Source organism: Nematolebias whitei, chromosome 18 (genome assembly GCF_014905685.2).
Source record: "Nematolebias whitei isolate Nwh7 chromosome 18, NemWhi1, whole genome shotgun sequence".
Classification (NCBI taxonomy): domain Eukaryota; kingdom Metazoa; phylum Chordata; class Actinopteri; order Cyprinodontiformes; family Rivulidae; genus Nematolebias; species Nematolebias whitei.
Genome location: NC_056515.1, coordinates 10,769,599 through 10,782,510, shown reverse-complemented (window position 1 = coordinate 10,782,510; position 12,912 = coordinate 10,769,599). Strand labels below are relative to the sequence as shown.

At 43.0% G+C, this 12,912-nt stretch overlaps 1 protein-coding gene across 1 annotated transcript in view; it reads left to right on the top strand.

The window, feature by feature from the left end:
* lhx5 (LIM homeobox 5) overlaps window positions 1–12,912 on the top strand; it is a 35,334-nt gene that overhangs the window by 895 nt on the left and 21,527 nt on the right. Inside the window, exons 2-4 of the mRNA XM_037692406.1 lie at window positions 716–939; window positions 1,629–1,906; window positions 5,813–5,978. Of these exons, the coding sequence (XP_037548334.1) occupies window positions 716–939; window positions 1,629–1,906; window positions 5,813–5,978 (668 nt within the window). The remainder of the gene's footprint in view (window positions 1–715; window positions 940–1,628; window positions 1,907–5,812; window positions 5,979–12,912) is intronic.

Here is a 12,912-nt window from a genome sequence, read left to right as displayed (position 1 = left end):
CCCCCCCCCCCCCCCACAGGCCGAGTGGACCGAACCAGGTATTCTGCTCCAGTTATGAAAACACAAATAACTGCGAATTCAAAGCAAATATTTATCTTGTTTTAGCTCAAATAACACAAACAATACCTGACCCCCCCCCCCCCCCACACACACACACACACACACACACCCTTATCACGTCAGAGCAGCTGAATTTCTTTGGGCTGTTTTTGCATCAGACTGATGAGCGCGCGGTATTTAGGAGGCTGAATGTGGATTAAAGAAGATTTTCACGCTCTAATGTTCCTCCTCTGCCTAATCCCATAATCTGTCCGCGGCTACAATGTGTTGATTGTCACTAATGCGGGTTATTGTCCCATCAAAATTATAAATCGACTTAATGTCGGCATTAAAAACACCAGGTTTTATTAAAACAAAACTCTCTGCTAGATTAGGTAAATGGGTTTTAGCTGCGCCATCATTTATTGTTATTAAGTTTTGGGTCAATACATTTAATATATTTATTTTCATAGTATTATAATTATTATAAATAAATGACAAGTTGATTAATTCGTTTATTCAGCCTTTTATTAAAATAAGACTGAAGCTGAGGTTTTTTTTGTAAAGCTTTAATTAAAAAATAAACTATTTTTATTTAGATATTTTTATCATCGGATTTTAAAATTAAAATAATAATTAAATCAATATTTTCACTGTCTTTTCTTCCGGCTTGCAGGCGCTTTGGCACGAAGTGCGCGGGCTGCCTGCAGGGCATCTCCCCGAACGACCTGGTGCGCAAAGCGCGCAGCAAGGTGTTCCACCTGAACTGCTTCACGTGCATGGTGTGCAACAAGCAGCTGTCCACGGGAGAGGAGCTCTACGTCATCGACGAGAACAAGTTCGTGTGTAAAGAAGACTACCTGAGCTCCGGGGCCATCAAGGAGGTCAGCCTGAACTCAGGTGAGCCGACACCTCCGCGCGACACGCGCCAGGCCGTGGCGCGGGAACCAGTAAACCAGGCGTGTCCGCGGACAAATATTAATTTAATTTAAAATCAAAATGAAAATAAACATTTTGGATCTGGAGCTTTGTTGGGATCCCTCCGACCTTTCTCTTCGACAGGTTTGAGTTTTTGCGCGTGTCTTCTCTCTGTCCCATAAAACAACCTGGCGAGGACCGCTGTGTCCTCAGGGTGTCTCCGTCCCCTGCTCTCACGGAGACACAATGTTCACTCACGCGCAATAATTCATTTTTAATTCTTTCCGTCTCCGTTTGAAATTTATTTTACTTATTGCTACAATTAAACCATCCATCCATCCATCCATTCATCCATCCATCCATCCATCCATCCATTCATCCATCCATCCATCCATCCATCCATCCATCCATTCATCCATCCATCCATCCATCCATCCATCCATCCATCCATTATCTTTTATCCGCTTCTTCCTGTTTTAGATCGTGGAACATTTAAACCTGATAAATAAAAATAATTTGGCATCAAAATAATTGTTCTATTTCATTCGATTATTTTTTTTCCTCCGCTGCATTATTATTATTTTTTATCCCACTTTCCCACCCCCACACCACCACACACACACCTCCGTGTCTGATATTTCGTCTCGTGACCTTCCTCCGGTTTGTTTCAGTGTCCTCGTGCACGGACAGGAGTTTATCTCCGGACCTGCAGGACCCCACGCAGGACGACATAAAGGAGACGGACAACTCCACCTCCTCCGATAAGGAAACGAACAATATAGAGAACGAGGAGCAGAACTCGGGGGCCAAGAGGCGGGGGCCCCGCACCACCATCAAGGCCAAGCAGCTGGAGACGTTAAAGGCGGCCTTTGTGGCCACGCCGAAGCCCACGCGACACATCCGGGAGCAGCTGGCGCAGGAGACGGGCCTGAACATGCGCGTGATCCAGGTAAGATCCGGGTCTGAGACAGGCTGTGGACTCTGTGAGCGTGCGCGCGCGCGCGTGTCACGGAGACAAAGACAAATTAGCGACAAATGACGGATTGGGGATGAATAAAATGATTTTTAATTTTCCTGAGGCGCGCGCGGGACGTTTCATTAAAGCCTCATTATGTGTGAGAGAAATGTCCGACACGACGTGGACCATTAGAACCGGGTCGGGTCCACATCATGGACTCAGGTATTAATGATTAGAAAGTGACACTGTTTTTATTTTATAATTAGATGTTGCAGGAAGGTGCGGCACGGTGGCGCAGTGAGGTGCTGCCTCTCAGCGAATGGGCCGTCGGTTCAAATCCCAGCTGGGGGGCCTTTCTGGGTGGAGTTTGCATGTTCTCTCTGTGCATGTGTGGGTTTTCTCCACAGACTAAAAACATGCATGTTAGGCTGATTGCTAACTGTCTGTGTGTGTGAGAGAAAGAATTGTTGTTTGTCTCTAAGTGTCCCTGTGATGGACTGGAGACCTGTCCAGTGTCCCCCACCTCTCACAGTGAGAGCTGGACATGGGCACCAGAGACACCCCCCCCCCCCCCCACCCACCCAAAAAGGATGAAGTGGGTAAAGATGATGGATGGAAAAGGAGCTTCTGATAATCTAACACATTTCATTAAATTTACCATTAATGCTTCTTTAGCTTTATTTATTAATATGTTGAACTCTATTTTTCGTACAATAAATATTTTTTTCATGGCTATAGATTTAAATAAAAAGGGCACAGTTTGTTTGATCAAATCTCCCTGCTTCCATTTTTGCTCCAAGCTCTGTTTGTTTAGTAAATCTAAAATAAGGAGACTTCTCCGAGCGTCGATGAATTAACGACGTGTTTGTTCTGCAGCTGATCTGGAAATAATACACGCCATGAAATGTGTGAGAGGTTCCCCTTGTTGCTGCCAACGCTAAGAGAAACCCTCGACACAAACATGTTGTGCAACACACACACACACACACACACACACACACAGTGTGCCTTTTCAAACACACACATGCATGTGCAGCCGTGAGCTGGTGTCTGGGTGCAGACTGTGTCAGGATGATTAGCACCATCTCTGCCAACTGTGATGTGGCTTTTTGTGCACTCACTGTAATTATCACTGATTTCACAGATTTAAACCCCCCCCCCCCCCCCCCCCCCCACACACACACACACATCCCACCTCTCTGCTCTTACTCACTTACAGCCGTTTCCTCTGCATCTCCACAGCCTCATCCAGATCATATAGGCAGTGTGTGTGTGTGTGTGTGTGTGTGTGTGTGTGTGTGTGTGTGTGTGTGTCAGTAAGTCAGGCAGTCTCTCTTCTGTGTTGCTTGGAGCCAAAATGGAGGCCGTGTTTCGTCATGTCCCTGCTCGCTGGGCGTGCGTTAAGTACCACAGGTCTGGATGCGGGGAGCCCTGAGAGCCACGCTGCTCCTCCTGCACGTGGATGTAATCCCTAAACAACGCTCTCTCAAGGGAAGCGAGAGCATTTCCATAAAAATGTACCCTACAGTTAGACGATTGTTCTCAATAAGCAGGTGTTGCCTTTGCCGCTGGAGCACAAAGAGCAGAGCCTAAGTGGTTTGGGCTGTTTTCCTGTGAGTGTGTGTGTGTTTTTGTTAATCTGCAGCACAGTGGGATTCTGCCTCTGGTGTAGCCTAGCCTGGTGTGAACATGCATCATTATGCAGCCGTGATGCAAAGGCGAAGCGCGACGTGTTATGTGCTCATAATGCAAAGACATTCCTCCATATGTTCAGTCCTGTAGTTTAAATCCTCCTTTGTTCCTCTTCAAAGACGCTTTATTCAATCATTTTGTGATTTACAGCTTCAGCTGTTTATTTGAACTGAGAGCGAGGTGCACTGGGGTGTGAGGGGACACAATTAGGCTTCTTTGACATTCATCCTAACTGTGTTTGAAAGAAACGAGCTTCTTAACTGCAACACAAACAACTCTGGATCTGTTTTTATTTGTTGCATCATTCATTTCTCTGCAGCTCCTTCGTGCTTTCTTTAAACCGCTTCGTGTCACTTCTGCACAAAATCAGATCAATAACTGTGACCACATATTTGGATTGATATTTAAAAGTTTATTTTGTGTGTGTGTGTAATTATTTTCAAGTATGTAAAAACATTGAATTATAGATAAGTCCATCGCTTGTTCAAATGGAACAATGCTGGAGGAAAACTAAAATAAATAAATCTAGAGAAATTGTATTTCCTGCAAAAATGCTGTGTGAATGCAAAGAAATTGGATTAAAAACAGCTGAAATTAACTTAAAAAACATGCTGAAATGGAAGAACAAGCCTAAATTAGCAGAAAAAAACACTGAAATGGGTTTAAATAAGCAAAAATTAGCACAAAAAATAGGAAAGTAGCTTAAAAAAAAACTGAAATTAGTACAAAAAATGGCTGAAACGTAGCTGAAAGGCAGAACAAAGCTTAATTTACCAGAAGGAAGTGGAAAGATGAAATGAGCTAAAAAATAAAAATAGTGGAATTGGCAGAAAAAGCTAAAATTAACCAACAGCTAAAAAGTAGCTGAAATGTCCTAAATGGCTGAAACTAGCATAATTAAGCTGAAATAAGCATTAAAAAACAGAAATTAGCAGAAAGAAGTTAATTAGGCTGAAAGTAGCAGAAATTACCATGAAAAACTTGAATTTATCTGAAAACAGCTGAAAAATTATAAAAATGTAGCAGAAAGGGTAGAACAAGCTTAAATTAGCAGAAGAAAGCAGAAAGAACACGTTTCCCCAATTAGGCTGAAATAAGCAGAAATGAGCACAAAAAAGTTTAAATTATGTGAAAAAGCCGAAATTAGCTAAAAAAAAATACTCATGAAAAGTAGCTAAAAAGAAGAACGAAGCAGAATTACCAGAAGGAAGTGGAGAGAGCATATTTTTTGATGAAATGGGCTGAAAAATGTTGAAATGAGTGTAAAAAAGGTGGAATTAGCTGAAAAAGCTCAAATTTGCATAAAAACAGCAAAACAGTAGCTGAAATAGTAGAAAAAGCTGAAACTTGCAGAAATAAGCTGAAGAGCCTAACAAGCTGAAATTAGCAGAAAGAAGTTAGAAGAAGCACAAAAATGTTTTAGTTAGCAAAAATAATCTGTAAGGAGCACAAAACAGCTGAAAAATAAAAGCTGAATTTAGCTGAAAGTAGCTGAAAAATGTTTAAATTTGAAGAAGGAAGCTGAAAGAAGCTGAACCGGACCAAAAAGTGAAAGGAGCAGTAAAAGGTTGTAAACAGATCTAAAGATCTGAAGGATGGAAAATGAGCTCAGTTCATTTTCTGTGAGACAAAAATGGCAGAAAAGGCTAAATATTTCAAAAAGCTAAAATTGCACCAATACCAGAACACAAAGCACCCTTCTCCTGAATGAGCTGAACATTTAGATATGGTTTGTTGAAATAGCTGAAAACTGCAGGACAAGAAACACGCTGTAAAATGTACAGAAGAGAAATGAATGGCAGTGGAGTGAATTCTTCATAAATAATAAAAATGTTTTGTAAACGAATCACAGGCCTGAAAAAAAAGTACTTTTATTTGTAAAACTTTATTTTTACTTTTTAATGTTTAATGAAAGCAGCAGCCTGACGTAGTCTTGGGGGTCACCACAGAGAGAAACTCACGATTGTTTTACGCTGAACACACTGCCTGACGCCACCTGGACTTGGACCTGCGGCCTCAGGATTAATGGACTTTCAGCATGAATTCTGAAAGAAACAGAAAAATTATTTGCTCCAGAGTGAAAACGTTAATTCAATTCAGTTCAAAAATACTTTATTAATCCCAGAGGGAAATTAAAGGTTGTAACTCAAACATGAGCATCAACATGAAGACCTGAATAAAACTTCCTGACCGGTTCTGTTTTAGGTTTGGTTCCAGAACAGGAGATCCAAAGAACGAAGGATGAAACAGCTGAGCGCTCTGGGAGCCCGACGTCACGCTTTCTTCAGAGGCCCCAGGAGGATGAGGCCCCTGGGAGGCAGGCTGGAGGACCCAGACATTTTAGGACCCGGAGCTTACAGTTACTACGGAGGTAAGGAGATCCTTCAGCTGCTGGGTCTACATGGGTTCTGTGTGGGGTCCTTTGAGTCCGGACGACAAGAACCAGGACAGAGCTGAACACTGAAAATGTAATTTACTGAAAAAATGCAGTGGAATTTGTTGATTTGTGGATTTTTCCAACAACGATGAATGGTTGTTATTTTTGCGGCTGCAGGCTCTGGTAGATGATAAAATCGTTCTGCATGAATCTAAATGACTCAGGAGGAACACGGGTCAGTAGTAAAACAGAATAAATACGTTGTTAGTAGAAATGAGTTTGTGGTGTACCAGAGGAGCTACAGCTCAGGACTTCAGCTCACTCATCCAGATGAAGCAGTTCAATATTTCGTGTCTGCTGCTCAGCCTGCTCTGGATGAACTTTGTCTCAGCTGAGCCGAAAGATGTTCAGATGGTGAAACACAAAAAGTCATTAAAACAAAATCCTCCTTTCATCATCACGACTCAATCAAATATCACACAATTACAAAACTGAGCAAGAGTTTAATATTTTATGCACCAAAATGTGATTTTTGAATTTGTATGTGATTTTTTTATTTTTATTTTACAAAATACCTGTTTCTTTATTCAGACCAGAAACATGAAGAACATGAAAGTAATCCTCCAAGTTATTCTTTTATAAATGACTTCCAGACAGATTTATTAAACATCTTCTGTTCAAACATGTTTTGTTAAGATTTGGCAGCGTTAACGTAATTGTGGACACTGTTTTTAATGACCAATCATTTGTTGATCCATCAAATTTGAAGGGATCAGATCATAAAAATTAGATCTCAGAAAAATAAAGACAGTAAAAACAAGACATGGACAGAAAACCTTCGTTGTCCCCCGTCTCCGAGCATGAAGGGAAAATTGGAAATACTCTGTCAGTTCGTCTGTGCACGTTATGAGCGTGATAAACTGAAAATTAAGTGATGTAATGACTGACTTCCATTTTGGGGAGTAGCTGCATCTACACACACACACACACACACACACACATATATATATATATATATATATATATATATATATATATATATATATGTATATTTATTTATATATAACACACATATGGAGCGGTTCGCAGCCGAGTGCGACGCGGCCGGGATGAAGATCAGTTCCTCCCAATCCGAGGCCATGGTCTTGAGCCAGAAAAGGGTAGAGTGCCCTCTCCGGGTCGGGGAGGAGGTCCTGCCCCAAGTGGAGGAGTTCAAGTATCATGGGGTCTTGTTCACGAATGAGGGAAAAATGGAGCGTGAGATCGATAGGCAGATAGTTGCAGCATCGGCAGTGAAGCTGGCGCTGTACAGGTCTGTCGTGGTGAAGAGAGAGCTGAGTCAAAAGGCAAAGCTCTCAGTTTACCAGTCGATCTACGTTCCCACCCTCATCTATGGTCATGAGCTTTGGATTGTGACCGCAAGAACGAGATCTCGGATACAAGCGGCCGAAATGAGTTTTCTCCGCAGGGTGTCTGGACTCTCCCTTAGAGATAGGATGAGAAGCTCGATCATCCGGGAGGGACTCAGAGTAGAGCCGCTGCTTCTCCACGTCGATAGGAGCCAGTTGAGGTGGCTCGGGCATCTGTTTAGGATGCCTCCTGGACGCCTCCCTGGTGAGGTGTTCCGGACACGTCCCACCAGGAGGAAACCCAGAGGAAGACCAAGGATACGCTGGAGGGACTATGTTTCTCGGCTAGCCTGGAAACACCTCGGGATTCCCCCGGAGGAGCTGGACCAAGTGGCTGGGGAGAGGGAAGTCTGGGCCTCCCTACTTAGGCTGCTACCCCCGCGACCCGACCCCGGATAAGCAGAAGAAAATGGATGGATATATACTGTATAAGGTAAATGGACTGTACTTATAGAGCTCATTTTTATCTTATCAAGACATTCAAAGTTCTTTACATCACAATCTGCGCCTCATTTACCCACCCATACAGCACACACATTGGAAGCAATGAGGGGTTCAGTGCCTTGCCCAAGGACACTTCGACATGTGACTGCTGGTGGAATAAGACAAAGGAGATGATTGTGGACTTCAGAAGGAACAAACACACCTACACCCCCCTGAACATAAGAGGATCTGTGGTGGAAGTGGTCTCCAGCTACAAGTACTTGGGTGTACACATGAATAACAACCTCAGCTGGAGCAACAACACCACCAGCCTGATCAAGAAAGCTCATCAGAGACTCTACTTCCTCAGACGGCTGAAACGAGCTGGTCTGGGAAGCTCAGTCCTCACCTCCTTCTACAGGTGTGCAGTGGAGAGCATTCTGTGCTCCAGCATCAACGTGTGGCATGGAGGCTGCACAGCTGCAGAAAGAAAAGCTTTGCAGAGAGTGGTGAAGGCTGCACAGAAGATGTTGGAGTCAGTCTCCCCACCATCACAGACATCTACACCTCCAGATGCAGGAAGAGGGCCACCTGCATCTTGAAGGACCCCACTCACCCAGCACACACACTTTTTGCCCCACTCCCCTCAGGAAGGAGGTTAAGGAGCATTAAGTGTAGAACCACTAGACTGAGGAACAGCTTCTACCCTGAGGCTGTTAGACTCATGAATCTCTAACTAGAATAATCACTGTGAAAAACCACATCATGTTGCTGCTGATCTGTTTAAATGTTGCTGCTGATCTGTTTCATGTTGCTGCTGATCTGTTTCAATGTTGCTGCTGATCTGTTTCACTGTTGCTGCTGATCTGTTTTATGTTGATGTGTTCATGCGTGCTCATCTGCTCACACGGACTAATGTTCATGTTCGTGTTGCTGTTCGACGTAATGTTTTTATGTTATTAGTGCTTATTGTGTTTTTAGTTTATGTTTTTCTTAGTTCATATCTTAGATTTTATTACTGTTTTTCTTTTACATTTTATCGTTGGATGTAACTGGGACCCTGTGTACATAATATCTGCTCCACCACATGTACCACATGAGGTGCGAATGACAATAAAGAATCTCTGACTCTGAATCGAACCCCCAACTCTCACACTGGAGGACAACTGCTCTAACCACTCAGCCACAGCTGCCTCATATAGTTATACATTTTGAGAAAACTATGCTTTCTAGTTTTTATATTGTTTAGAAGTTTAGTTTCCTCAAATGATTAGGGTGGCTGAAAAATAATCTATGGGGGACAAAGCCACCGTTGTCCACCCCCTGACTCCACCACTGCACCTGGTGGTGGATAAAATTTCTCTCTCCAAACCTCCCTCTGTTCTTCTCCACAGTGTAACTCCTCCTCGCTTGAACATCTTGCACCAAAAGCATTAAGGTTTACTTCAGTCTCTGTTCAGTTCCAGTCCAGAAAAACACTCATCTCCAAAACGACAAACATTCACTCTTCAAATATCTCAGAGACGAGAACGTCTGTGTACAACTTGTTCATCCTGAGCTGCTGACGGGACATGATATGACCCATGTGTGCAGAGGTTAATTTAGGTATCGTGATGCAACGATCGTTTCAGCTTCTCCTTTTGGTTCAGAGACAAAACAAAAAACTATAACTCAGCTCTAACTAACTCTGCACGACAACGCTCATGCTCAGTAATCCAGGTAAAACAAGCCAAAGTTAAGTCAGGTCCTCTGGACGGCTTCGTTCTGTTGAAACGTTTCGTCCTTCATCCAAAAGAGTTCATCATCAACTAACTCTGCACGAGAGAAAAACTGTTTGTTGAGAGACTGGGTTTATTTTATCTGTGAGGCAGGATAATAAAATATCTTCTGCTCAGAGGATTCCTCACTAAATGATATTTTGTGGCTAATTTAGTTTTAGTCTTTAAATAATCTCGGGAGTTCTTTGTGTTTAAATGTGATCGTCAGTGTTTGTTGTGCAGTCTGTCAGACTTTGTGTCCTCTCAGATCATTTGACCCTGATTCTGCCGTTTTGTTCTTCTTAAAACGAACGTAGAGTCGTTCACTTTAAAACAGAACAATAAATTCAAACAGAGAGATGGATTCAAACGAGCAGCTTTAATTAATGTTGGGAGAAATCACAAGAATGAAAGTAAGATCTTCTGGATTTGGGAATGTCGGCCTTTTTGAAATTATTACTGATTATTTTATTGACATGAGCCGAGTGCTTCAGTATATCATGATCTGTTGATTATGTATAATCCAAGATGCAACTCAAAGATAAAATGAGGAATTATTAGCAGAAGATCAGAAACAAAGGCTGATGTGGCAGCAAACTTACAACATGGGAAACCACGAGGAGACGTGGAGGAACAGAGCACGGCTGTGGAAACACAACCAGTACATGGACAACCAGTAAACACAAAGACGCTGCACTTAAAGGGACAGTAACGAGACGTGATGATGAACACCTGGGGGGATTGGAGCAGGTGAAGCAGCTGGCACATGAAGGATAAAACACTGGGACACACAAGAATCTGAAGAAAGAACACACACACAGGTTGTCACACTCAGGACTGACACAGCATAGAGGCTTCTCTCTTTCAAACTTTAAACACAATCTATTCTTTGACTGCTTCTAACATGATGAGTCCTCAACAATTTAAACCAGAACATTATATGAATACAGGGTGTTATTATGATAAAACTTTAATTTCACAATCAGATTGTTGATTTTTACACATTTTGCTGTGGTCTCTGTTGTGTTCATGTCATCACAGTGTTTCTTTCAGTAACACGATCAGCAGCTTCGAATGTTATCATCCGTTAAATGTCCGTTTTTAGTTGTTATCATCCCCATAGGCTGCGTTCAGACCGTCCCTCCTAGCAGGTTTAAAGGTACGTTCTTGTCGTTGATAATATGCAGCTTCACCCACGTCTATTGTGTTCGTGCGTGCTCATCTGCTCACACAGACTCATGTTCGTGCCGCTGTTCGACGTAATGTTTTTATGCTATTAGTGCTTAGCGTCTTTTTAGCTGATGTTTTTCTTAGTTCATATCTTAGATCGTATTACTGTTTTTATTTTACATTTTATTGTTGGATGTAACTGTGCGCATAATCTCGTTCCACCACATGTACCACGTGAGATGCGCATGACTCTGACTACAACCAGAAGATTTTTTCGTTAGCTTTATTTAACACTTTTCCTGAACCTAACCTTACACTTGACCCAGAGCACTGACCCTAAACTCAACCCCCTGACCCTTGACCTTGTTATCAGTGATAAGAACGTACCTTTAAACCTACTAGGAGGAACAGGTGGGACAGTCTGAACGCAACGTATGGGGATGATAAAGTTTGCATAAAGTCACTAAATCTATTGACTCTTTAAAAGCATACTTGTTAAATGTTGGTTTTTATAATACTGTCTCGGGCCACTTTATTAGGTCCACTTGCTCAGTGTTTATTTTTAGCAAAGAACTGATCAGCCAATCACTCGGCAGCTGCTCAATGCCTTTAGGTATGTAGAGGTGGTGAAGAGGACTTGCTGAAGTTCAAACCAGGCGTTAGACTGGAGAAGAAAGAGGATTTAAGTGACTTTGAATGTGGTGTGGTTGTTGTTGGCAGATAGAGTGGTTGGAGTATTTCAGAAACAGCTGATTTACTGGACATGAAACAGTAGGTCCAGTTAGCGCTTGTTAAAAACAGAGGTGTTTGAGGAACACCTCTGAACACAGAACACGTCCAGCCTTGAAGCAGATGGACTACAGCAGCAGAAGACCACACCTGTCACTCCCATTAGCTCAGAACTGGAAACACAGACTCAGCAGCACTGGACAAAAAGAGACAGGAAACACATTGCATTATCTGAGTTATTGGACTCCAGTGGTCTCCAGGGTCAACAGATCTCAGTCCCATTGAACACCTCTGGGGTGTGGTGGAACAGGAGACTGACATCCTGGACGTTCAGCTGATAAATCTGCAGCAACTGCATGAAGCTCAAGTGTAAGAGTTCAAGAATCTCTGGGTTTTGTTCATGATTGAGGGAAGAGTGGAGCCTGAGACTGACAGACAGATTGGAGCAGCATCTGCAGTATTGCGGACTCTGTGCCGGTCCTTTGGGGTGAAGAGAGAGCTGAGCTGTAAGGCAAAGCTCTCTGTTTACTGGTTGGTCTACGTTCCTACCCTCAACTATGGTCATGAACTCTAGGTAGTGACCGAAAGAATGAGATCGTGGATACAGACGGTTGAAATGAGTTTCCTCTGCAGGGTAGCTGGACTCTCCCTTAGAGATTGGGTGAGAAGTTCAGTTATCAGGAGAGACTCAGAGTAAAACCACTGCTCCTCCACATCGAGAGGAGCCAGTTGAGGTGGTTCGGGCATGTCCGACTGGGAGGAGACCCCGGGGAAGACCCAGGACACGCTGAAGAGACTAGGTCTCTCAGTTGTCCTGGGAACACCTTGGAATCCTCCCAGAAGAGCTGGAAGAGGTGACTGTGGAAAGAGATGTCTGGACCTCCCTGCTCAAGATGCTGCCCCCGAGACCTGACATTAGAATAAGTGGAAGATAATGGATGGATGATGGATGATGGATGAATGAAGGATGGAATAATGATGGATGATGGATGGATGATGGATTGATGATGGATGGATGGGTGAATAGATGGATGGATGGATGGTGGATGGATGATGGAAGATGTATGGATGAATGATGGTTAATGGACAGATGGATGATGGTGGATGATTGATGGATGATGGATGGATGAATGATGGATGGATGGATGATGGATGGATGAATGATGGATGGATGGATGAATGATGGATGATGGATGGATGATGGATGGATGGATGGATGGATGGTGGATGGAGGATGGAAGATGTATGGATGAATGATGGTTAATGGACAGATGGATGATGGTGGGTGATTGATGGATGATGGATGGATGAATGATGGATGGATGGATGATGGATGGATGAATGATGGATGGATGGATGGATGATGGATGGATGAATGATGGATGGATGGATGGATGATGGATGATGGATGGATGGATGGATGGATTGATGATGGATGGA